Source organism: Festucalex cinctus, chromosome 16, assembly GCF_051991245.1.
Source record: "Festucalex cinctus isolate MCC-2025b chromosome 16, RoL_Fcin_1.0, whole genome shotgun sequence".
Classification (NCBI taxonomy): domain Eukaryota; kingdom Metazoa; phylum Chordata; class Actinopteri; order Syngnathiformes; family Syngnathidae; genus Festucalex; species Festucalex cinctus.
The window spans coordinates 19,154,101-19,179,466 of NC_135426.1; the positions used below are offsets into that span (position 1 = coordinate 19,154,101).

A 25,366-nucleotide genomic window follows, 5' to 3' on the forward strand; every position below is an offset into this window, starting at 1 on the left:
AGAAACACGGGCAATCCTGTGAGAAAGTTTGAAGCACGTCCCTTGAGTCGACCCCTCCCAATGTGAGTCACAAGTGCCTGGATGTCCTCAGATTCTGATTCTTTGCCCACGTGATGCTTCTATTTTGTGATTGAAGCATGTAGAGCATCGGCTCGAGTTCGGACTTGCCCTGAGTTCAACCATCTTCCGGTTGTTGTTGAGTCCTCCCCCAGTCTACTCATTCTGGCTGGGCAGGAAATTCCTCTTTATATGATTAGCGCTAATCAGCCCGCTAGATGGTTCAAATACACTAATAATCGATGGTTGTCTTAGCTCTTCTTTGACCATCTTTGGAATGTCTGACATCTGTATACTGTGTGGAACTAGACAAAGTGCCATTTCTGGATAAATTGCGTGGGAATGCTGGATAGCTGAATGATTTATTATAACAATAATGTTAAATTACATTGATAAAAAAAAAGTGGATGTTTGCTGCTGAATTCAGAAAATTGAATTTTGGATCGCTACTGCCAACTGTGGCCAAAAAATTGAAACTACACACTCTCTTCTTCAAATACACAATGTAAACAATGGGCAAGTCTTGCAGGAATTCCCATTGAGAACAGAAAGATGAAAATATTTATTAATATAGAAAAACACTTCATGTAAAAAGACATTTAGAAAAAAAGGATGTTATGTTATTGGATTAATTTAATTCAGAAATTGAAAAAAAAAAAGAAGTGGGAATCAAACCCTGAACAGCCATTTGTTTTTATGGCTGCAACTACTCTGGACATGAAAGTGTCTGTGACATTGTATGTAATCGTTTTGAGTAATCGAGTATAATACAAAGCTGAAAATATAGATTCATATTGAAAAAAGTCCCTGTCAAATGGCATTTAATGAAATGGATGTTAACTTGTTGTAATAATGACTATTTCTGAAATTGAAAAAAAAAAAAAAAAAAAAAAAAAAGTGTTCCAATTTTGAACTGGCCAATGTCAGGCGGATGGATGTTTTACCAGTGTGACTCGGTCACAATTTTGACTAACGGTGTATTTGTATTGAAAAGTGCCATCTGATGCTCAAAGCAACATGTATTTAATAATTTCGGTGAAATTATAATGCATTTCCTGATGTGATAGTCATTTGCTGAGCATGTAAATCACTTAGCATAATGGTTGTGGATATATTTGCAATGTACAGTCAAAGGTGGCATTTGAACCCACGACCTCCTGGTTACTGGACAATGCACTTTACCAACCGCTCCACTGAGCAGTATCAGAGATTTTAAATCGGAAGAATCTGGGAATTATTGTATGGCAAAAGAAAAAAGTGAGCGGAATAATAAGTGCATGAAATAATAAAGTTTAGAAACAACATATAATGTACTGTAGATAAATAAGGTAACACGCACAACAAGAGCAAAGATAAACACGCTGCTATGCTATCATTGTAATTGAAGACCAAATATGTAAGAATGTGAGGTGTTAACAGGGCTGCAAGATGTTTAGGTGTGACTTGACACTGTCCACAGTCGCAGGCTGCCAGCGGCTACTATAGCAGCAGAGAAGGTGATGAAGTCTATGTGCTCCAAAAATAACAAACATTTCAAAAGTCCATCTGAGGCAGAGCAGATGCAACATGCAGACGTCACATCAGAAAATATGCCCTGAAAAATGCAGCCCTCTTTCCTTGCCAAGTTTCCTGAGACGCGTCGGGATGGAAATGGAGTAAAAAAGCAACCGGTGTTATATTTCGCTCCTAATGGTCACTCCAGATGGACAACAACACCTGGATTTGTATAAAAATGCATATATACATCTTGGGAATACACAAAAGAGCCGATATGCTTAATGCAAGGCTCGAAATAAAGAGTTTCGCATCACAGTGCACAATTTGTACTGCACCTCATTTGAAGATATTTAAAAGCAAAACTGACAAACGCTGCGCCAAATGTCAACAGCCCACAGCGATGATATGCAATAGCAAGCAAAACAGTCCTGCCAAAAGGGAAGCTCCAATTGATATTTTGCCCCAAGCCTCCAGACTTCACATGTTTCAGGGCCAGACAGACGCTCCACGCAACAAATGAGCTTCAGGCTGAAAGGAGATGCTTCCGCTTTCATTCTGCAACTGCGACGAAGGCACACGCATGCACACGATTCACTGAATATTGATGTAGTTTAATACGTTGATGCTTTATGGGGCCTTTCAGTAGAAATGACCTGTCTTGAATTTGTAAGGCAATTGACGACAATGCAAAGACTTGATCCTAAGAAAAAAAAAAAGTTTTTTGCAAATTAGCTGCGGCCGTGCAAGATTAGCCAGAAGGGAAGGATATTAATCAGAGAGACGCCTTTGTCACCCTTGTAGACAATTGCCGTCTTTGGTCGCTCCCGTTATCGCGCCAAACTAATTGCTTGGCTTAGAGTAGAACGCTGCATCACTTCCCTGGAAAATTGACTCTCTTAAGGCAGCTTGTGCGAAATGCCGTCCACATAGTGAGCAAATGTAGCTCATTACTGTGAGGATTCAATGCGGTCATCATATGGCGACAAAGTTTGCCAGCAAATCCTGTTATTTCAATGTTTTGCTGTTGACAACTTGGTGGACAAGTCACATAAGCATTTTATGTCATTTGAGTCGATGACTACGTTCACATGCAGTCGATATTCAGAACATGACGTGAACATACCACAGAAAAATCAATGTGTTCAAGTTGGGGTCATTCAAGAGTGGCAACGTAAGATGGCCGCCACGCATACGGTTCAGACGAAGACTCCTTGAGAAAAGAGCAAGTCCCGTTCAAAGTTGGTACCCCGATACACATATATGAGACCAAATATCCATGTTAGAAAAGAGGTCATCCAAAGGTCTGATTTGGGTTTTTACACGTTTATGTGGCCTTTTTGAAAATGGTTGACTGCATGGAAACAGTCAATAACCAACAATTCCTAAGGAAGTCAAAGAGGTCATTAGTTCCACCTCCTGACGACAAACACCTTTGAGTAGCGTATACAACAGGGGTGTCCAAACTACGGCCCGGGGGCCATTTGTGGCCCGCCGTCCATTTTTTAGTGGCCCGCGAGATATGCTAAAAATGGCATTTGACTCAGTTCAAATAAAATAAAAACAAAAATGTTTGGAAATGGTCAAAGTAAGAAAGGAGGGTGTCAAAAACACAGGTGTTATTAAAGTTTATTTTAGTTAACTAAAACTAACGAAAAAACTAAAATTCAAACCAACAATTTCGAAGTAACGAAGTAAAATAAAAACGAAGATGCTTTTAAAAAAAAGAAAACTCACTGAAACTACATTTTATGTTTACAAAACTAACTAAAATAAAACTAACTATAATTATAGCAAAAATGTCATTCGTTTTAGTCTTTGGTAATTAATTTAATATATGTGCCTTTTGGGATGATTTTAAATGTGATTTTTAGTAGATTTATTTTTATATAAACAGGAATAATGACGTTGCGTCCATGGTGTTTTTTAAATATTGCGCACAAGTAATACACATAAAAAAAAACACACACAAAAAACTAAAACTAATACTGAAACTAACTAAACTAAAACTAAGCATTTATTAAAGAACTAAAACTTATAAAAAACTAACAGAACCACCCTGAAAACTAATTCAAACTGACTAAATTCACAACATTATGTGGCCCTTGCGTCCTTCTGATTTTCTGCATTTGGCCCTCAAAAGAAAAAGTTTGGACACCCCTGGTATACAAGCTTCAAGGTGAGACTTGATCACACTCTCACATAAGCAGAGGTGCTGTAGCCATGGCAACATGTCATGACTTAGGTTCCAATTCACATCATGCATTGTGGAACACATTAGCGTCCGTTCGCAGCTCGTAGCACTTAACATGCCTTATTAAGCGTATGCGAGCGTTTAGCATCCATGCAAGGTAACGGCGAGGCAGAAGAAAACCTGGCGGGGGTGCAGCAGTGTGGGAGGACCGACTGGACGCCAGCCAGCTTGGCTGTGGGAGAACTTGGGGAAATGTTTATCGTGCTAACCCCCCCAGGGAAAAATCGCTCTGGTAGACCAACATCAAACCGTCTGGTGAGGGGGGCCGAGCTCGACTCCCCGGCAATTTCCCCTTCAGACGCTTTCTCAGAACACTTTTGTTTGTTTGGAAGGCGTCATGGTAGAAGATGAGCTGAAATGACGCCGGAGTGACCACCGTGCAAGTGTCTACGCAAGCAAGCTTATTTCATGGCAAAAACTAAAGGAAAGGTTACTTCGAGACTCAAACACGTCAGTGAGAGATTAACAACAAATGTTGGTCTTGGGAAACAACAATGACGCCCCAAAAGCCATTTAGGGCGCACATATTCTTGTGCATAACTTACACAAAGTCCCAGTACTTTAAATATCATTAGGCCAATGCTGATTGCCCCGAAAACATTCTCACGCTCTAAATGGCCCTTTCCCCAAAACACAACAGGAAGTGGAGGTCAAGCGAGGGAGGGTTGGGGTCTGCAGTGAGGTATTCTAGTGCCATATATGTCTGTATTTTGTATGTCTATGCTTGTGAGGGAGTTGCTGCCTTTTCTCAGCACTGCTGTATTTATAGCAGCAGCAGCAAGAACAGCCCCCCCACACCCGCTCGGGTTCCAGTCGACTTGGGCCCTCGAGGCCCTAAAACACTAACAGCGTCGCAGAAATGCAAGTTCATAGTTCATCACCCGCACTTAATAAAATCAACAACCAGCACTTGTCAACTAGTGTATATTTCGGACAAAAGGGCATCTTTCTATTACCTAGCAAGCGTTCAAGTTTTTGTTAAACCGGAACTACTTCCTGTTTCAATGTGTCATGACTCGGGTCATGCAAGGAGTAATTTTTGGGTCTTGTTTTGGTATCGATGTAACAGCATCCAGTTTCAACTAGTTTTAGACTATATGATGTCTGGACGCGAGGTCGACGACACAGTCAGCTTCCAATAGCTGCCGGGACTGAACCAAAAATGTTGGCTAATGCTAACCACAATGCTTGTTTACAGCTGTTGAACTGTCAACCAAGATAACATTTAGCATTAGCCGAAGTAATAACACAACCACCGGCTATCAGATTGACTAGTGATGTTCAAACTTTTTTCATCTTTGCTCAAAGCAACCCTATTATAACAATATTGCCCAATGGTCTGAAAAATACGATACAATGAGGGAAACTACCCCATGTATTGTGTTGCTTTATCCCTCCCATCTTTACTAAAGGGAAGATCTAACTTGCTGAATTGGGGCCGGCATTCTTTACAGATTAATTCCAAAGTGACCTGCAGCTGCTTCTCCGTTCTGAAGATGAAAACCTTCCATGTGTGTGCAGCCTTGTCGCTTCAATCGCTCCCTCCCAAGGAACGTGACCGTCTAAAAATATGCACAATCGTTCATGATAATGGCGCGGCCAAAACGGAGGGAGAGAGGGCGTTAAGTACTCCTCGAGACACATCCACCAATGCTCCAGTTTACTGGGAATAAGATGCACTCGAGGATTACAAAATTCCATGACGACAGATACTCATCATGATGACACTTTTCGTTACAAGACACAAGTGGCCGCGTGTCGCTTTGCCTGTGATTGGACGGCTTCATGGCCATCCAACCTCTCTGCTCCCGTCACTATGCAATGTGGCGCATGGTGTCCTCTGGGCTGCGATATCAGCCATGGCAGGTGGGCTCCAATGTGTTTCATTAAACACTGGCAGGAATTCAAGCTTTCAACGCGGGGTGGAAACAATAAAAACGCAGCAAGAATGGGACGCCGCAGCTTGTCTGTCTGCACGCCAAGACAAACTGCTACTTCACATTTTTTAACCATGTCGCCATCACTAATAGGTGAGCATGAGGATTATTTCTGTATGGTATAAAATATTACATTTCTACCAAGTACAGCACTGTATGGTTTTAACATTTATGTAGCTTGTGAAAAAAAAAAAGAAAGACAGTAAATAATGGACAAAATTAGTAAGAAGAGTTAACTTTGGTGAAAACAGGCCAGATTGAACCCCCTGATGGGTCGGTTCTGGCCCGCAGGCCATATGTTTGATACCCTATGCTAGATAACCCTTTGTGTGTGTGAATGTGTAAGCGAGTTTGTGCTCTTTAATTTGCCTGAAACCTGTTACAAATCCAAGACCTTTCACCTTAACACTGGCCAGAGTCCTGCCACAGTTGTGAAAGTTGTCAGGAGACCAGAGGAAGGATCAAAGGAATGAAAGATGAAGCAAAGTGAGATCAGACAACAACCTCTGCCTCCAGTTAAATTTTTCAGAATCTTTCACAACACCATAAACATCTGAATTCCAACAGGATTAGGGAGACATCAAGAGACCAGAGGAAAGACTAATGGAAGGAAGGAAGGATAGATGAGCAATCATGAGCAGATGATACTAGAAGAAGAAAATGTTTTTTTTCTTTGACTTGATGCGAGTATGCAAACTAGGATTTTTCATCCTTGGGCCCATTCCAAAAGTGACAAGAGTCCTCTTATCTAATATCAGTTGAAAAACACATAAAGCAATTATGGGTCCCCACATTCCACGTTTGATTGATTGCTTTAGATTCGTCCATGTGGAGTATGAGAAAACCGAGCAGCTCCATCATACAAGACAGACACAAAATTCTGCCTATAGGAAAAACACTGACATGCATTCCTTTTGTCTGGATTTTTTTTTTTTTTAATTCACACCTCATTCAACGATGACATACCCATGCTCTGGCCTCAGTCTACACAGAATAACAAACCAGCTTCGGCAACACGCTAGCTTGGCCTTGCACGTGTATATTTGTGTGCTACGCTGAGAAAGAAGAGAGCCGACGGAGGGACCGAGGTTAATCAAACATAACGCTAGTGGATGCCCTCGCCTGAAGCTCCTGACGAGTGATGCATTTGCGCATTGTGGGCAGCGGGGAGGACAGCTAGGTTGGGGTGTTTCATTACAGACAGAGCACAGCGGGTCCAGGGGGTGTACACACGAAAGTGTTGTTTATATTTTTGTTGCGTATAGAAAATATGAAGTCCATATTGACCTGATTAAAATTCCCCTGCCACAACTTCTGCTAAACAGAAAAACAATAGGCATGAATTGATGTATAAAATTTATTTACAAACAATTTTACAGCCAAGGTTTGTGTGAAAGAATGTCATAGTAAAACTACTTGAATTGTCCAGGTGAGATCCTATCGCATTTCCTGCACTCACAAAATAGAAAAAAACAGCGCTGGGCTCATTGTCGATTAGCACATTTGGAATTCTTCCTTCTCCTCTAGGAAAATAACAGAGCTGCTCAAGCTTTGCAAAAATAGATTCCTCTGCATATCGTTACACACGCTTTGCATTTCAAACCCTAAGCAAGCAAAGTCAGACTTCAGTGTTTTTTTCCCCTACCTGATCTTTTATACAAAAGTGGTCTGTGACGGTGAAATACGACTCAAAGGGAGCCAAGGACAAAGTGAGAATCAATGAACGGGATTTTAGGCGGAGGCGTCATGTAGAATAACGGGGAACAGGTGCCACTTAGAAGGAAAGGTTGGACTAAGTGAATTTATTTGCAGCAAATGTTTATCTTGGCACAGAGAAGCCTCGTCAAACTGTACCGTAAATCAGCCGAGGGCTGTGACACTGCTCTTGATGAATAGTGTTTGTCAGTATTGGTCGCATTCAGCACTTTACTCACTGCGCCGGCACCATTGCAGGCAAGACAAGCATGTAAGGCTCTCTGACGCCTTCTAGTGTCAGCATCACATAAAGTCACCAACAGCAAACACTGACCAGCTTTCCTTAATTAAAAACAAATAATAATAATAATAGTAATAATAGTAAGAATGATTCTATATTGCTCCAGCAGTTAACTTTGTCTTCACAGTACCAGTTTAGCTTATAGAGTGTTTTGCTGTTTTTATTTAAAGTTCTCGCTGCCAAAAGCACCGCTGATATTCCCCATTGGGGATTATTGTGCATGTAAACAACGTAGTGGTCACAATCGCAGTATAAAACTCCGTTCTACCCTGAAAGCACAAACCTCACTTGTTTGTAAGTGACTGACTTGTGGAACATCAGCGCGTCCTCCAAGAATCTTAAAAACAAAAATACAATCACAATCTGGCCTGATGTAGCCTCACGACAAACACTCGAGACGCGTGTCAAGTAAACCCAGCACGTGCTGTCTTTTGAGGAGCAGACCTGAGCTCTGTATCATCATCCTCGACCTCTGTGGACCAAGGTGAAGGACAGACAGACAGACAGAGAAAGAGACAGACAGGCCTGGATCAAGACGAAGGGTAGCAGAGGGTGCTGTAGGAAGAGGACAAGATGCACAGTGGTGTGGGGAGGGCGTAGTAGGAGGGGTTGGTGAAGGGGAAGAGGAAAAGGAAGAAGAGGAAGACCCCCAGCAGGTAAGAGGAAAGGACAGCTTGACGGTGGGGGTGCTCCAGGGCCGCGCTGATGGCGGGGAAACCCATGTAGTTACAGAAGGAGTGGCACAGTACCGGACCCACCAGGTGACCTGGAAACACGGGAGAAGGAGACCACATGAAGTGTGCTCTCCGGCTCCTCCTACAGGCGTGATGATTTAACCCACTTTAATTCAGGGTCTTATGCTACATGCTAACTGGCACTTGTGTTGTGGCTGGCTTAGTTGAGTTGAATTGAGAACACGACTCCTGTATGGACCGAGATCCGCGAGGGGAGACACGACAGAACGTCTCTTACCTGTTCTCAACAAGATGAAGGCTGTGTAGGCCCCGAACACGGCTGTGTAGGAGAACTGGAACACTGCAGTTGGATGGGACAAGGACTTTAGCGTCAGAGGACGGGAAGGATGCACAGAACGTCACAAACACTCACCTGCCGAGAGGAAGATTCCCGACAGCGTCCCCTGCCGGAAACGCAGCAGCTCGATTACGTGGTGGAAGTGAGCTGCAAGATAACAACGCGTTATCTTCATCTGAGGAAAACTCATCAGTACACTCTGGCTTAACTCACCCACTCCGAAGAAGAGCGGACATGTGAGGATGGCGGCGGCCGGGCCGATGCAGGGCACCAACATGGGCAGCATGCAGGCCCGGAACACCAGTTCCTCCGTTAACGGCGCCACCACCTGGTTCCTCAACCACCGCATGTCGCTGAAACACATCACCCAGAAGCACGGGTCTGCAAGAGGGAAATCGTCAGCATGTCAACCTTCAGAGCGAAAAGTCACACAGAGTCAACTCACCAAAGAGCACCCGGACACCATCCATGAAGCTCCAGGGACAGTCCATCGCCATCTGCGTCAGGGGCCCCAGAAACAGGACCTACAGTACATAACACAGCCTGACTGTTATTTTTTTTTTTTTTCAATTATCTTTTCCAACACTTGAGTTACTCGTTGACCAATAAAGGACATCCTATTTTATGATCTCACCATAGTCAGCAGTAGCGGAAGGATGACAGCAGGTACAAAGCCTTCAAAGCGGATCCCCATGATCGCCAGTAGTGATGGCACCATCTGAGAAACACACACGTTGAAGTGCAAAAACCTGGGCTGAGCAATAATCACCCTCCATTTTAGACACACTCACCCTGATGCCTGTGAGTTCCCCCCATGCCCACACAAAAAGAGGCGACACACCCGAGACGATCAACACGCTGGTGAAGCGCCGCTTGATGACATCCGGGTGATCCCTGACAATAAAACATCAAAATATTTGAAAAAAAAAATCATGTAACTGTAGTATACACGTTTATGCTAATGCAGGGTAACGTCACGTGACATAACAGTCATAAAACATCAAACAGACAGCATCATTTGGAGAAATAGCTTTCTTCTCGTTTGCGTGCTGTGACTGCTCATACATCACAATCTATCCCCTTTTTCTTCAATATTCCTCAACAAGCAGCAAAATGATTGACCTTGGCTCATTTTAATCAGACAAGTGAACACACTTAAAGCCACTTACCTGGGCAGCTCACTCCTCCACACGTACAAACTTCCAACATAAGAGCAAGCAAGCAGCAGACAGGACAACACCGACAATAATAAGGCTATGGTCATACTGCAAGTCAATTACGATTTTTTTTCCCCCTGACCAATGTGTCATGTATCTGATTTTTTCATTTCAATGTGAACAGTATATTTTCTTCCCAAATCCGACCCAGGCCTCTTTCATATGTCGATATAAAACGAATATGTATCACGACCAAAAAACAAAAACAAACTTAGCACAGCTGGGAGCCTAACTGAAACATTTAACTCGATCAACTGAACACCGGAGAGGACACGTAAAAGTTGTCAGGCGAGCTTTTTGACACGTTAGTTGACGTTGCTAGCTAAACAGCTACCATCTCGGGCGCTGGATGATCACGTCATCGGTTTTCTTCGTCTGACGTCTTCAGACTATTGACAACTGTGACACCTGCTGGCCATGTATAAAAGAGCACAATTACCCTAAAACGGACAGTTAATGTCACCTATTATTAATTGATCATTGTTATATATGTAAATAATTTATTATCATTATTATTATTATTATTATTATTATTATTATTATTGCTGTTATTATTGTTATTATTATTATTATCATTATTTATCGTGTCATAATAATTATTATATATATATTATTTATAGTATGTCATAATAATAATAATAATGCCATACAATTTATTTAACCAGAAAAAAAATGTAAAGTTTCTCGTTTACAATGTACAGTTAGAATTGACGGATGAAATCACAACAAACAAGGCAAAACAAATTAAATAAATAAATAAACAACGAAAGTAATAACTATACTAAAACTTTTATTGAGCTTAGGCACATATTTAACGAGAAAAGTCTCAAGCATGTATAGTAGCTGTAATAATAAAATTGTAAACTTCCACAGCCCACTTGATGATCTTTAGGAATCGGTGGCCCATTAGAGCATGGAATAACTACTGTATGTGCCCCAAAGTGCTGTTAGCTACCCATGACAGTGTTTATTTAACATGATGATGAATAAAGCTTTTGGCCGCGTGGCTGCGTTCAGGGATTTACCGTGTTCATTGAACGCACCACCAATTTCTCTGAGAGAGCGAGCTGGGGGAGAGAGAGAGGGAGTGAGGGAGAGGGCGAGAGACGCTTGATGCTCACGTCTCTTCTTCCCTCTAGGTGGGACTGACGTGGACTGTCAGGACCCCCTAATCCAAAAGGAGGAATTCCAGAGCGGTTTGCGATCTCCGTTGGAAAAGCTCAGCGGGTACGTGAGTCCGTTGACGTGTTTTTGTGTGCCGCTTAGCTTGAGCGAGAAAGCAAATGGCAGCTCGGCGGCGGCCCGTCATCTGCTCAATTTCTGCCCCGACATTCATGTCGCATTCATGTCTTGTCGCATCCGGGATTGTTGCTGCTCTTTTGGGTGGGTGAGCGCCGCGCGCGTGCGTGCTGATGTTTTCTGGAAACGGAATCCCCTGTGTGCGCGTGCGTGGCAGCGCGTACTGAAAAACCCCCAAAACAATGGCAGTGTCTGCACTTGTTAAGCCAGATGCTGAGTACTTGTGGATAGCAAAATGCTCACTGGACGCCCGCGTTCTCTTCACAGGCGTTTATGGCCTATTGATCAGGTGACTCAATCCTCCTCATCCTCGCACGCGAGAAGGTGGAGGACGAATTGAGGGCTGGTCTTGAGGATCAAATGTGTTCAAAACGGCTGATGCTGCTCCTGTTCACTGCTCAGGATCACACACCTGACTCATCTTTGGCTTCACTTGCTCGTTTAGTGCGAGGATAAATGTCGGTCTTAGCGCCAAATATACATCTGGCATGGATTCAGTTGACCTGGCTAATTTGGACATAACAAATAATTTATTTACAGTGGTTCCTTGAGATACGAGCTTAATACGTTCCATGAACACTCGCAACACAAAACAAAACAATTTTATCGCAAATCATACTTCATCTTATACTGTAGTGGAAATGCTGTTCATCTGTGCTAATCAAATAATAATAAAATGTGCTTGTGTTTTTGTTTATGAGGAAAAACAGCACCCTATAATATTGTACAGACTATTATTAAACAGAATTAAACAGTTTGTGCATCATGATTAATGCTGCAAACCAATTCAGCATTGCTGCTCCTTCTGGTATGCCCGCCTTGGCCACCAGGAGGCAGTAATGTATAATAATACAGTCATACAAACACAGTAGACTTCGACTACTACGACTACTAGTACTAGTAGTAGTAAATTACTTGCAATATTTGTCATTTTCTTAGAGGATAAAGAATATGCCTGTTTTAACCATCTACTCGTTGTACAGTTGTTCAAATAACCATTTAAATGATTTGTAAAACCGAACTAATGATGCTAACCGTTAGCCTTTTTCATTTATATTAGCATAAAACTAGTAAGGGCCGTTCTTCAGCAAACATAGTTTGCATGTCACAGCATGTTAGTCTGTTTAATTTGAGGTTTTTTTTTATGTCAACTTCAACGGGAGTGGCGTTAAACAGCAGCAAAGCTCTTATTGTCAAGTGAGTTGAATGAGTTCACTGCCGCCGTATGTCGAGTTTGCGCTCGCAAGTCAGAGAAAAAAAAAAGCCTGAACTATAGCTCGTAAGTGACGTCACTCGTATCTCAAGGTGCCAATGTTCTGAGTGTCGAATAAAAACAAAACAAAACAAAGGAGTGACTAAGCCAGTCATTTTACTAGTGCATACTCGTATGGACCTTAAGCTATAAAGAATATGGAATACATTTTCAAATGGATTTCCAAATGTACAAACGTGGAAAACCAAAGCATTGCTAATGAATTGTCCATGGCTAATTCAACGCTCAAGTAGTTAAATGCTCAAATGGCTTGCCCAAATGTTATTTTGCAACCTTCTGACTAGTGTGTGGATGTAGACGTCTTGTGGCACAAGCGTCTGGAGCCCAAACGAGGCAACACGATAGCGTCGAGTACTTTGAAAGTTTTGGAGCGTTTGAGAAGCGAGAGTTGTGTGGGAGGTACGTAGCACTCTTCATCTTACATAATGTGGAGCAGACGCGCACGCACGCTTGATGCTATTAAACGTGAATGCATTTTGTAATTCCGTTCAAGGTCAGGACAAGAAATAGATTCGATTATGTCACAAGCCGCTGACTATATTTCCGTCGTCTTTATGTTGCCGATCCATCAGCACAACCACCACAAGTAACAAAAAGGTAACCTGTATTTGCAGGTAGAAAGCAGAAACAAATCAGACTATGTACACTACTCTCCCCAGGTTACGTTTGAGGTGCGGAACGGCAGCAAATTTCCGCCCACTTATCTGAATAATATGACTGGATAGCCGATAGGCCAAGACTTTTGAATCCGCGAGGCCGCCATATTGCTCCTCCAAAGAAACGTTTCTCGGCATACGATCCTATACATTTTAAAATATTGAAATTGGAGAATATATGAGACAGTACTGAGTAGAAAAGTAGTTTTAAATTTGTTCAACATAAACAAGGGCTTCAGACATTTTACAACTTGCCTTAAATACATGTATAACTTATATGCTTAATGATGTTTACAGGAGGAAACTAGCTATATATATTTTTTTAATTAAAGATTTATAACTTGTTTTGGTTTTTTAACTTGTAAAATATTGACCACTCCGCCCCGGCACGGTGGCAAGCTTACCTATGACGTGACTGCTTTGCACCCTCAAAAAATACAAGGATATGTTCCGATTACTTTATATCAAGTAGTTTTCTCTTTTTCAAAGTGGGCCATAACATTAACTTTTGATTGTAAATTCCTGGCAGATGTGACAAATGTGCCATATGAATAAAGTAATAAACCTACCGGTACCTTGACTTGTGTACCTGGTTGCATATCATACGACTTGTGTTTCTTTTCTTTAATAATTATTCAAGTTTGAACAAAATGTTTCCAAAAAAAAAATTAAAAAACAATGGGACGTGATTTTCAGCAATCAGGCACACAAAACCCAATGTTGGAATAGTCAACAATTAATTGTAATTACAAATGTTTCACGTTGATTTTATATCATTGAACATTTTTCGTAGGTCTTGCAAACATTGTCACATGACAATCACAACACTTTATCTAAGTTTACTTACTTACTTACTTTGGGTTGTGAAAAACCGTACTAGGGACGTTTTTTTTTGTGTGTTTTTTTTTGCTAGATTTGTCATACTTTCTCACCATTTAAACATAACGCTAACAAAAAAACAATGCTTTCTCCGTGTATTACTATTGATTGCCCTCCAGGAGGTTAAGCGGTAGCTAAGCATTCTGGGTAAAGTGATGTCAGCGAGAAGGGTCTAATTAAGGCAGTGAAAATTATCATTTTGACATAACCATAAATGTAAACAACAGTAATAATATTAAAGAAAAAAAATACTTTTTTTTTTTTTTGTTAGTAATTATTCAAAACCTTTTCATTATACAAACGTGTGTAGGGGTGTGACAATGGCTTTGACTTCTCGAGATCTCCTCTTCCTTTGTCTCCTCTTTTGTCCTCTCCTCCCCACCCACGAGACGCGACTGTGGCTTGATTAGAAAAAGCCTGGCAATCCATCACCCTGCCCACCACGCTTGTCGCCGTCGTACGCATGCTCACACGAGGGAAGCCTTGTTTTTGATATGTGGAACTGAACAGAGTTGGCGCATAGAAATGTAAACATGCCTTGCTGTTTCTTTTTTGTTTGCAACACTAGCGAGAGTTTGTGTATTGTTTTTGTGTAAAAAATAAAAAAACACGAGGAAAGCTAACGTGCTTTTGGAACTAACCGCGTGTCCCCAGCAGCAATCGCCAGTGGTGGCCAGTGGGCATGGTTTTGGAGGGTAGCTCAGAGGCGCTGTGTCCCCCCCCATCTCTGGAGCTGCGCCCATCCTGCAACAAGAGCCAGCCCTCGCCTCCCTTGGGCTCCAGCTCTCGGCTTCCGGACGGAGTCTTTCCCGATGACAGGGAGCCTGTCACCTACGGCGAGCTCATCGTCTTGGGGTGAGACACCGAAATGACACTTTGGCTCTTGGAGGGAAGTACCTCCGTGATGACAGTGACGTTTGTCGCATGATTTTGGCTTTTGTCTGAGATTAGTCGGAGACAATTATTTGCATTGTTGCATCCGCATACTGATGTCAATTTACAGGCCCATGAACTGTAGTGTCATCTTTGTACGTTGTAACTAAAACTGGCCTAATGGAATCATGCACAGCTTGTACAGTTAGGGCCCCAGAATTGACCCCTGGGGAACTCCGTAGGCCAGAGCAATTTGTTTTCATTAAAACTAGTGGTGTGCAATACTTCAAATTGTGGTATCGGTCCGATACCAAGTAGGGATGTAACGATAAGCGCAATATTGTGATATCGTGATATTAAAACTGCCACAATAACGTCGTCGTCAAGTTCACGCTATTTAAATGCAACACATCTGTTAAAAGAGTCAGGTTGATTTCTATTTGTGTGTAGTTCTAGCACCCTCTGGTGGCTAGTTTTTTTTTAGTGCAATTTAATTTTCATTAGGGATGTTTTGGGCCTTCTATGTTTAAAATCTACACTAATTGTCAGATGAAGGGGAACATAATATGCCTGTGAAGCAAGTCAATATGTGGAGGAACTCAATGTGTGCATGCATTAACAACATAACATAATAATAATAACATAATAATAATAATAATAAAACATAATAATAATAATAATAACAAATGTTATATACAAAAGCACATATTGTGCTTTTTTTTTTTAGGATGAGCTCTTTTCTTTACAATATTGTGACCTTTTTTTAAATATCACCAACCTCCCCACAGTATCGTGATAATTATCGTATCGTGACATTTGGATATACTGGCACTATAATATCAATCTAGTAGCTAGATTGATATTATAGTGCCAGTATTGATAGATAACCAAACAAGTATTTGTATAGGATTTTGACAGATTTGTTTGGATGCTGGTTCATGGTTGCAAACACATAAAATGGGATTTATGCACACAAAAAACAGGTTGAGGTGCATTGTGGGGACCTGATATAGTTTGTGCAATCCTTTCCAGGCACAATGGCTCGCTGGCCAGTGGGGACAAAGGTCGCAGGAGGAGTCGCCTGGCCCTTTACAAGAGACCAAAAGCCAACGGGGTCAAACCTGACGTCATCCACAACATCTCGACGCCGCTTGTGTCCAAGGTGACAAACAACATATTGTGACGGTGATTCCAAATTCACGAAGGAGAACTGACAATTGTTTTCTTCGTCAGGCCCTCAGCAACAAAAGCCAGCACAGCATCTCCTACACACTCTCTCGCAGCCACTCCGTCATCGTGGAGTACACGCATGACACAAACACGGACATGTTTCAGGTGAGCGGGACACAACGCATCGCGGGGAGGGGGGCGCTCAACAACGCCGGGTGACTCGTCGCGTTTTGTCTCCCGCCAGATCGGCCGCTCCACGGAGAGCATGATCGACTTTGTGGTAACGGACACGTCCGGCGGAGGCGGCGGTTGCGCCAGCGGCGAGGGGGGCGGAGGTCAGTCGGCGCAGAGCACCATCTCCCGTTACGCCTGCCGCATCATGTGCGAGCGCAACGCCCCCTACACAGCACGCATTTACGCCGCCGGATTTGACTCCTCGAAAAACATCTTCCTGGGGGTGAGTTAGGCCCGAGTGTACCTAATCAATTGGCACTCTCATATTATTCATTCATTCATTCAAAAAAAAAAAGATGTACAGTCAAACCTCGGTTTTCGAGCATAATCCGTTCCAGAAGGCTGTTCCAAAAGCGAATTGTTCGAAATCCGAAACAATTTTTCCCATTATAATTAATGTAAATAATTTTAATCCGTTCCAAGTATAAAAAAAAAAAAAATTCTAAGTTTTTTTTGGACTATTTTACACCATAAACTGCACTGTATACTGTTTACTAGGGGTGTGAATTGCCTAGTACCTGACGACTCGATTCGCATCACGATTCATAGGTCACGATTCGATTCGATAATGATTAATCCCGAAATGAATTCATAAGTCGATCGTTGCGACTTTTTTTTTTTTAATTCAAATTTAGAAAATACTAATTAGTAAACTTGTACAATGTAAGATTTGTATGAAAATGTATTATTTATTTACCTGAAACGCCTATAACGTCTTATACAGGTTGTAATCTGTTTCATATTTAAACAGCATTGAAATAAAATATTAAGGTTTAATGTTCCATTAATATAACATTCTTTCATGCTTAAGGTGTGAACCCGAAGACGTTGTGGTAAATATTTTTCCATCAAATATGGATGTTTAAAAATCGATTTGGCTGCCTATTGAATCGATTCGAGAATTGCGAGATGTAATATCACGATATATTGCCGAATCGTTTTTTTTTTAACACCCCTACTGTTTACCATAAATAGAAAAGGGTAGAAATAGACAATGTTTTATTTTAATAGAAAACATCCTATCTAAAATGAGGGAAAAAAATGCACTTACAGCATTTCTTAAATCGTCATACATATGTTCATTGTTTGCAGCTTTTGGTTTAAGTTGTTTGTGTGTTGTTTGAGTCGCGTTCAGGTACGCTCGTTTTTTTCAGTTCGAGAGCCGATTTTTTTGGACGAGTTCTGAGACATAAAATTCTCAAATTTTCTGGTCGAAAACCGATTTGGTCGAGAACAGAACCGTTCGAAAACGGAGGTTTGACTGTAATTGATTTGAGGGAAGCTGCGTCTTGAAGGTTACATTGGGCGCCGCTCTCATCCGTTTGTTGAAAACGTGAGAGCGGCGCAGATCTAATAATAGCTTCCTCAAGTCAGCATGACTTCAACCCATGCAACATTCATCAGATCGCACACAGACTTCTAATTCCTCGCTAACTATGACATCACTCCGGTCCGACTGCAGCTTCTCAGAAAAATGTTTTGCGTTGCGTAAGAGCTCATTTGTCTTGATCATACTTATTCTCGGGAATGAGTTTATTCTTAGGCGTGGGTGAACCTCTCGGCATGAGTCACTACAGCACACGGCTAAAAATAGCAGCACCCACCTGACATCCACCTCCAACATCCTCCCTTCGGGCCTCCCCACGTTTTCTTCTCACCTTGACGTCCATCTCCTCCTCCTCGCAGGAGCGCGCAGCCAAGTGGAGGACGTCGGACGGCCTGATGGACGGCCTGACCACCAACGGCGTGCTGGTCATGCACCCGGCTGGCGATTTTGTGTCCGAGCCGGCTCCGGGCGTGTGGAGGGAAATCTCCGTCTGCGGCAACGTCTTCGCCTTGAGGGAGACCCGATCGGCGCAACAGAGGGGAAAGTTGGTACGAATTGATGGCAAAATGTGCTGCTCATCACATGCTTCATGCAAGACCCTGTAAAACAAATTCACACATTTGTTTTTAACTCATTTGCTCCAAAAAACGTATAAATAGGTTCTATTTTAAATATTACCAGTGCCCCAAAGACGTATTTATACGTTTTTATGTTGTTTTTTTTGTTGTTTTTTAATGCTAGAGCAGGGGGTGTCCAAACTACTACGACTATTCAGTTTCAGAAATAAAAATAGTTTCATCCACTTGTTGCTTAGTGTCAAGGTCCAATTTGTGAAAACATCACATTAGATGAATGGTTCTGAAGTGTGGTCAGTTGACGACCGATTGTTCTTGTGGTTCAAAATGTCAAATTGGGATTCAGCTGCTGCTCAGTGGAGAGGCGTATCTATTATAGTGGCACACAGGGGTCACTATTACAATTTATAATTGCTTCACTGATTTTTACCATGTTTAACTCATTCACTGCCACTGACGGAAAAAGACGTCAAATGATGCATTTTTTGCTGGTCTGGGAATGAATGTGTTAATAAATAACTTAAAAAAAAAATCAAAGTGGCCCTTGCAGCTTTTTATTTTTCTGTATGTGGCCCTCAGAGGAAAAAGTTGTGCTTGAGCATGCACAAGGCTTTGATGCAGCCTCTGAGCATAAGAGAACGGTTGAAGCAATGGTAATTATTACAAAAACGGCGTCAGCATTCCCACAATAACATAACCACTGGCCACCAGATTGACTAGGGATTAAATTATAGTCATAGTGTCTGGTGAGAATTTACTATTTATTTGATTATCAGCGAAATTGTGTCCCGAATATTAATTTAGAAAATCTGGTCGCCCTATTGCCTCACTAGTTTCATGTAGTCCTTCTAGAATGCCAAAGTTATTAGCTCGGACCACTTTCAACTTGTGTTACTGATGTCCCCCGGTGCAGGTGGACAACGAGTCCAACACCCTCCAGGACGGCTCCCTGATCGACCTGTGCGGGGCCACGCTTCTGTGGCGGACTCCCGGCGGGCTGCGTCGCACGCCCACCCTCAAGCAACTGGAGTCCCTGCGCCAGGAGCTGAACGCCGCCCGGCCCCAGTGCCCCGTGGGCTTCAACACGCTGGCCTTCCCCAGCCTGGCGCAGCGCGAGATCGTGGACAAGAAGCAGCCGTGGGTGTACGTCAACTGCGGCCACGTGCACGGCTACCACAACTGGGGATACCGCAAGGAGAAGAGCCCCGCCGGCCCGAGCGGCACCGCCCCGGCCGCCACCGGCGAGAGGGAGTGCCCCATGTGCAGGCGGGTGGGCCCCTACGTTCCGCTGTGGCTGGGCTGCGAAGGGGGCTTGTATCTGGACGCGGGGGCGCCCACGCACGCCTTCTGCCCCTGCGGTCACGTTTGCTCCCAAAAGACGGCGGTCGGTTGGAGTCAGATCCCGCTGCCGCACGGGACGCACGCCTTCCACGCCGCCTGCCCCTTCTGCGGGACCTGGTTGACGGGCGAGCAGGGCCACATCAAACTCATCTTCCAGGGCCCCGTCGACTGAAAACCGCTACGGTGGTTCCTCGACATAACACTTTGATTCGCTCCATCACCACGCTCGTACCTCTCATTGAAATAAGACAATGAATCCGTTCCAGGCACCCCGAAACACCTCAATTCCTTTTTAACGGAAGCAGAAGGCCAGACTGAGGTGGTACATGGTGTGTGTGTGTGTGTGTGTGTGTGTGTGTGTATATGCAGAATTTGTAAATAAATTGTGTTGACATGAGTGTGACGCTAATTAGTGTGTCGCCGACGTCACCAGATGAAAGTCAAGTATCGGGAGGTAGGTGCACGCCACACTTCAATCATGCTAAAAATAACTCAAGGTCAGCGGGAACCAGTGATCAGGAGGACAAGAGATTAAATAAATCACAAAAACTGGGAAAAATACCGTGTTAGCCCAAAAAAATGTCTTAACAGCTATCTATGCTGCCTCACTAGTCAAAACACGGCATTCTGATTAATATTTTGTTTGTGGAATATGAATAAAGCCGCAAAAGCCACCTGTGTTTATTCATCACGGGAGTGGCCATTTTACCACTTGCTGTCGACTGAAAATGACATCACAGAGGGCTCAGGCAATGACCAATCACGGTTCGGCTTGCGAACGTCCCATCACGGCCCATGTTTTCTGAGTTTGGTTATGTGACGTTCACAAGCTGAACCTTGATTGGTCGTTACCCGAGCCACTGATGTTATTTTCAGTCAACAACAAAATGGCCGCCCCAAATGGATGAATATGGGTGCATTTTGCTGCTTAATTCATATTCCACAAACACTAATCAACCGAATGCCATGTTTAGGCTAATGGTGGTGCTTACATACTGTAAACAATTTTTTTTGGTTGACTTCACTTTTATTGATCGAATACAATACTCTTGCTTCTGTTTGTAGTTGTTGAACTATATACCCTTCCAGTGTGACGTCACGCTGAGGGCAAGGCGTCAATTTGTTTGTTAGCAGCTAGCAAGGTAAGATAGCTGAAAACTTTGATATACAGCAAGACAAGTATATCCGGAGTCAAAACGATTTAATGAATGACAATTTACACCATGAAAGTAGTGATCGACGTATACTGTTTCAAGCAAAAACATACCTTAAGCTTCCGCTTCCACGTTGCCTTCCAACAAACTCCTTTTTTTTTTGTAGCTAGCGGCTCCAAACGACTGGTTTCAATGAGTCGCAGTAATGTAGTGTCCTACTCGGGACGTTTTTGTGACACTTGACATATTTCCGACCTTTTAACGAAAACGCTCGCCGAAAATCAAGCTCTGTACATTCATTTGTTATGGGACGTTTGCCCTCCGTCAGGCGCAGCGGAAGCTAAGCAGTGACGTCAACTGGAAGGGTCTATAGAAGAGATTGAGCACTGACTTTACGTTACTTCCATGTCTGACTGGGTTGCAGTTTAGTGTCATCAATTGTCCTCCGTTAACAGCGCCCGTATGATGGTCATGTGACCTTGAAGTGGAAACAAGATTGAGGGCATACACACAATAAAATTAAATATACGTCAAATAAAAATAACTTGGATGAAACAGGTCCACCAAATTAAACGGATACAATGAAATAAATCCAAGGTTGCCATGACAACAGAAGATTTACAAGAAAACAACACGACTACTTTTACAGCTGAACTTTTTCATTATTTTATTATATAGATATTTATAATATGTACAGACAAACATGGCAAAAATCAGCAGGAGACAGCACCAAGTGAACAAGCAAAACAAAAAGAAAAAAGAAACCGACAGGTGCCTGGTGTGCGTCAGTGTGTGTACTTATTTTTGTTTAAACAAGCCAATGAAGACGTGTACAAAAGCTGTGAACGTCACCTGCGTCGCGACGTGTACGAAGACAGAAAGTTTGCGATTACACGCCCCGCAGTAAACAATCATCAAGATGTGAAAATTAGTACAAGAGCAAGTTGAAATGAGAGAAGCAGTCACCAAAGCACAACATTCACGATATATCCTGCATCTGCTGGAGTGAGGCCGGTGTCGCAATTGTCAAAATTCATCCAGAATGTAATGTTTCAACTCAGTCTTGCCACAAAAAGAAAAGAAAAAACATTCACACTTAGCCCCCTGTCCTGACATTAAACCTGCTTCTTGACAAATTCGGAGCCAGGGAGGATGCTGAGGAGTGTGGAAAGATGGAGCAGACAAGTCGGGAGATCATATCCAGTCTGGAAAAATCAAGACCAGTCCGTCCCTGACGTGCTCCAAACAAATCAGCGGGCCAGAAAGTCAAGCCCGGGAAAGAGAACCAGGACTTGCTATTTAATCAACCACAACCTCACAGTCCTTAATCATAAGCCAACGTTATCAGGAGCCCACTAAGAGTAAAGAGCAGCTTTAGTTGGAGAGCGTGTCATCATCCTGAATCTGGCACGCCGGTTCCAACAAAGGTGGAATCAAAGCACTTGAAGAGACGCGTGTGGGAAGCGACGACCACCAGCAGTGTTTTTTTTTTTCCCTTCTAGTGCCATTATACAAAGCAAGTCACCATCTGGTTTTGGAGAGGACGAAATTCACGAGGCTCTGTTGGGTTCAGACATACCCAAGCAGCGCAAAACGTTTGAATGCTCTCTCAAGACAAGCATGCTGAGATGCTCGCACTGGTGTCACTTTAACAGATTTGGGCCGACTGGATGGCGACGGGACAGACAAGGATGATGATGGCGCCTCGTCACCATTAAACTGCCTTGAACAAAGGTGGTGTGCTAAACATGGACAACCGTATGAAGTAAACGGCACAGACAGTGCGCTCTTAAAAGTAAAGTGGATCTTTCAAAGTGAAAAACAAAACATTAACCTCCGTCACAAACGAAAAACAATCAAATGTTCTACCAAAACAATTCAGGAGCTAGCAACGTCTGTCTCCCGTGCGCTTGGAACCTGGACTGACAGAAACATGGACTCCCGTTCCGGGCCGCCGGTACGAGATGGAGGTCACGGATGGAGGCACACAGAGGAAAGCGCAGGGAGAGAATCAAAGGAAAACCGGAGACGGCGAAGGCGGTTCGGGTTCGAGCCCCTTTTAACAGCAGCCGCCTCCGGACTGCCTGACGGGCGTGCTCTCGATTTTCAGATTGGGCTTGTCGCCGCCCGCCGTGGCCCCGGGGCCCATGCGCTTCTTGATCTCCGCCGCCATGGTCATGAAGGCCTGTTCCACGTTGGTGGCGTTCTTGGCGCTCGTTTCCAGGAAGGGGATGGACAAGGAGTCGGCAAACTCCTGCCGAAGAGGAACAAAGTCGGCATCAGTGGCAACTTTCCCAAAGGGTCTCGAATCAGGTTCGATCATGTACCGGTACTAAAAAAGCATCACAGTAAACAGGGTACTAGTGCTGTCACTTTAATTTTGCATTAACTCATTTGCTCCCAAAAACGTATAAATATGTTCTATTTCAAATGTTTGTGTCCCAAAAACGTACTTATACGTTTTTAAAAGGAAAAACAAAACATATGAATATATGTTTGAGACACTTAAAACATTTCAAATAGAACGTATTTATACGTTTTTGGGAACAAATGTGTTAAAATACTTGTCAATTAATTTGATAATCAATTACTCGATTCATTTTCACAGCTCCACATGGTACAATACAATTCTATGTTTTTTTATGAATTTTGCTATCACAACTAGCGCGGATATGAGCGAGCTAATAAAAAAAAGTTACTTTACCTTGGCTGTTGTATAGTCCACCACTTTCTTAGTGGTTAGGTCACACTTGTTGCCCACCAGAAGCTTGTTGACATTTTCGCTGGCGTAACGGTCAATTTCCTGGAGCCACTGCTTGACGTTACTGTAGGACTCCTGCAACGTCACACCTCAAGTTAGCGCTTCAAAGACGACCGACGTGCACCCAACAAAGTCCGGCCGTGCGCCTAACCTGGTCCGTCACGTCGTACACCACGATGATGCCATGCGCGCCGCGGTAGTAGCTGGAGGTGATGGTGCGAAACCTCTCCTGACCCGCCGTGTCCCACTGATAAAAGATAGCGCCACCTTAGCATGCTAATTAGCCTACGTGGGCGGGGATGTACGCGCGCGTGCTCACAATCTGCAGTTTGATAGTCTTGCCGTCCAGTTCGATGGTTCGAATCTTAAAGTCCACTCCGATGGTGCTGATGTAACTCTCAGTGTAGGTGTCATCCTGCGACGTGGGCAAAGATAAGATTAGAGGAAAGCTGAGCCAGGCTTGCTTTCGCCCGAGCGATGAGACGCGGGTGCGGCAACTCACGGCGAAGCGGAGCAACAGGCAGGATTTGCCAACTCCGGAGTCGCCGATAAGCAGCAGCTTGAACAGATAGTCGCTGCAATGAACAAAACAGGCCAGTCATCATTCTGCAGGCACTCAATAGCGACGTGGGTAACTACATCGACTGGTAAACATTGGAAATTCATGGCTAACAATAAAAATGAAACCGAAAAATCAACAACGCTAATGATAATTAGCAATTCTGTTCTTTGTGAAGAAACCGGAGATGGTTGTCAATGAGCCATTGTACACGCAAGTGTGGCGTTTACACGTGCACGGAGGGATTCGGTTACAAGTGCGCGTGCGTCTCTCGTTTCAGGATGGCTGCTCAGGCATCAAACATCTGCCACCTGCAGTATCGTCTAACGTTTGATCTACAATTCAAGTATTGTTGAAGTCACCTTTGTTTGTCTAATGGTTGAAAATGACAATTTTGCCTCAAGTTTACTCATTTGGTGCCAAATTTCTGATTTACATTTGTTCTCCTATCTATTCCAGCGACGTATAATGACAGGCAGAACAATTCCATACTCTTCCACTAGACGGCAGAAGGGCCAATGAACCTTTGAGTACACCTGTTGCCGTTTATACAACACAATAATCGCAAACAGGGCCAAATTTCACACTAAATCAGTTCTGACTTAGTTTCTCATCACATCGGCATTTAAACTTTTTTTGGTGATATTTTTGCTGTTGATGTCAAGTATGTGCTTTGGCTCGATGAAGGTGAGGAAACACTTGCGTGTCTGTTCGTTCTTGCTGTGGCATCAAAGCCTCGCGAGGCAGTCACCTGACCTGACACTTCCTGATAAAACGCCCAGTCGGCCAGCGCCGAAGCTAACATGCAATCAACATGCAAGTCAACATGGCATTAACATGAATATTAATATAAGCGACGTAAGACGTGCCAACGGTTACATAGCGGGGAGTGTATACGCTTACAAGGAACGAGAAGTCTAAACTTACTATTCGGGATTCATGGTCTCACTCGGGATGTTTGGCAGTCGGCGTCTCGACTCTTCCTTTTTCCTTCCTTCCCCTTCGTTCTTTCTTCCTTCCGACTACGGCAAAATGGCTCGTTGGTCCAGTCGCCGATGCACTCGAATGGCCGAATTCGTACTCCCGTGGCCGTCTCTCGCTCACTGCTTAATCATATAACGTTCATTCCTCGTCGTTGGATTGCGGCCCCGGTGGTATTTGACGAGGTTTGGCTAGATGTGACAATGTTACACTCGCTTTTCCGTCTTTCTGCGACCGTTGCTCGGTAGAGGTTGCAACTGGCTGAGTGCGCATGTGCGGAAGTGGCGTAAGTTGACG

At 43.3% G+C, this 25,366-nt stretch overlaps 3 protein-coding genes across 4 annotated transcripts; 1 reads left to right on the plus strand and 2 right to left on the minus strand.

The window, feature by feature from the left end:
- Positions 1–7,081: 7,081 nt before the first annotated feature.
- Positions 7,082–10,345, minus strand: rce1a (Ras converting CAAX endopeptidase 1a). The gene is made up of 8 exons (XM_077499067.1): positions 9,940–10,345; positions 9,562–9,664; positions 9,405–9,488; positions 9,216–9,294; positions 8,984–9,151; positions 8,846–8,917; positions 8,711–8,773; positions 7,082–8,504 (listed from the first exon to the last, which is right to left on the minus strand). Exons 1-8 carry the CDS (start codon positions 10,032–10,034, stop codon positions 8,269–8,271), a joined length of 900 nt encoding a protein of 299 aa, XP_077355193.1. The 5' UTR covers positions 10,035–10,345; the 3' UTR covers positions 7,082–8,268.
- Positions 10,346–11,011: 666 nt separating this feature from the next.
- On the plus strand, positions 11,012–20,150 carry peli3 (pellino E3 ubiquitin protein ligase family member 3). 2 transcript variants are annotated; one of them, XM_077499065.1, is made up of 7 exons: positions 11,012–11,214; positions 14,749–14,949; positions 16,000–16,129; positions 16,201–16,302; positions 16,382–16,594; positions 18,058–18,246; positions 19,187–20,150. In XM_077499065.1, the coding sequence occupies exons 2-7, from the start codon at positions 14,777–14,779 to the stop codon at positions 19,784–19,786; spliced, it is 1,407 nt and encodes a 468-aa protein (XP_077355191.1). In that variant the 5' UTR covers positions 11,012–11,214; positions 14,749–14,776; the 3' UTR covers positions 19,787–20,150. The 2 variants fall into 2 exon arrangements, with proteins under 2 accessions (XP_077355191.1, XP_077355190.1); XM_077499064.1 differs by having other exon boundaries at positions 11,015–11,214; positions 14,752–14,949; positions 19,187–20,147.
- A 1,259-nt stretch (positions 20,151–21,409) lies between these two features.
- Positions 21,410–25,366, minus strand: rab1ba (zRAB1B, member RAS oncogene family a). The gene is made up of 6 exons (XM_077499072.1): positions 25,016–25,366; positions 24,032–24,104; positions 23,849–23,944; positions 23,681–23,776; positions 23,473–23,604; positions 21,410–23,022 (listed from the first exon to the last, which is right to left on the minus strand). Exons 1-6 carry the CDS (start codon positions 25,027–25,029, stop codon positions 22,828–22,830), a joined length of 606 nt encoding a protein of 201 aa, XP_077355198.1. The 5' UTR covers positions 25,030–25,366; the 3' UTR covers positions 21,410–22,827.

What these genes read in the sequence shown, in the direction of transcription:
- rce1a (XM_077499067.1), bottom strand. Translation starts at nt 10,034, where the DNA reads ATGACCATAGCCTTATTATTGTCGGTGTTGTCCTGTCTGCTGCTTGCT. An exon ending in GGGAATCTTCCTCTCGGCAG is followed by an intron (nt 8,774 to 8,845) that starts GTGAGTGTTTGT and finishes ATCCAACTGCAG; the next exon opens with TGTTCCAGTTCTCCTACACA. An exon ending in CTTCATCTTGTTGAGAACAG is followed by an intron (nt 8,505 to 8,710) that starts GTAAGAGACGTT and finishes CCGTGTTTCCAG; the next exon opens with GTCACCTGGTGGGTCCGGTA.
- rab1ba (XM_077499072.1), bottom strand. An exon ending in AGACTATCAAACTGCAGATT is followed by an intron (nt 23,777 to 23,848) that starts GTGAGCACGCGC and finishes ATCTTTTATCAG; the next exon opens with TGGGACACGGCGGGTCAGGA. An exon ending in TGTACGACGTGACGGACCAG is followed by an intron (nt 23,605 to 23,680) that starts GTTAGGCGCACG and finishes GTGACGTTGCAG; the next exon opens with GAGTCCTACAGTAACGTCAA.
- peli3 (XM_077499065.1), top strand. Translation starts at nt 14,777, where the DNA reads ATGGTTTTGGAGGGTAGCTCAGAGGCGCTGTGTCCCCCCCCATCTCTG. An exon ending in CAAACACGGACATGTTTCAG is followed by an intron (nt 16,303 to 16,381) that starts GTGAGCGGGACA and finishes GTCTCCCGCCAG; the next exon opens with ATCGGCCGCTCCACGGAGAG. An exon ending in CGCAACAGAGGGGAAAGTTG is followed by an intron (nt 18,247 to 19,186) that starts GTACGAATTGAT and finishes CCCCCGGTGCAG; the next exon opens with GTGGACAACGAGTCCAACAC.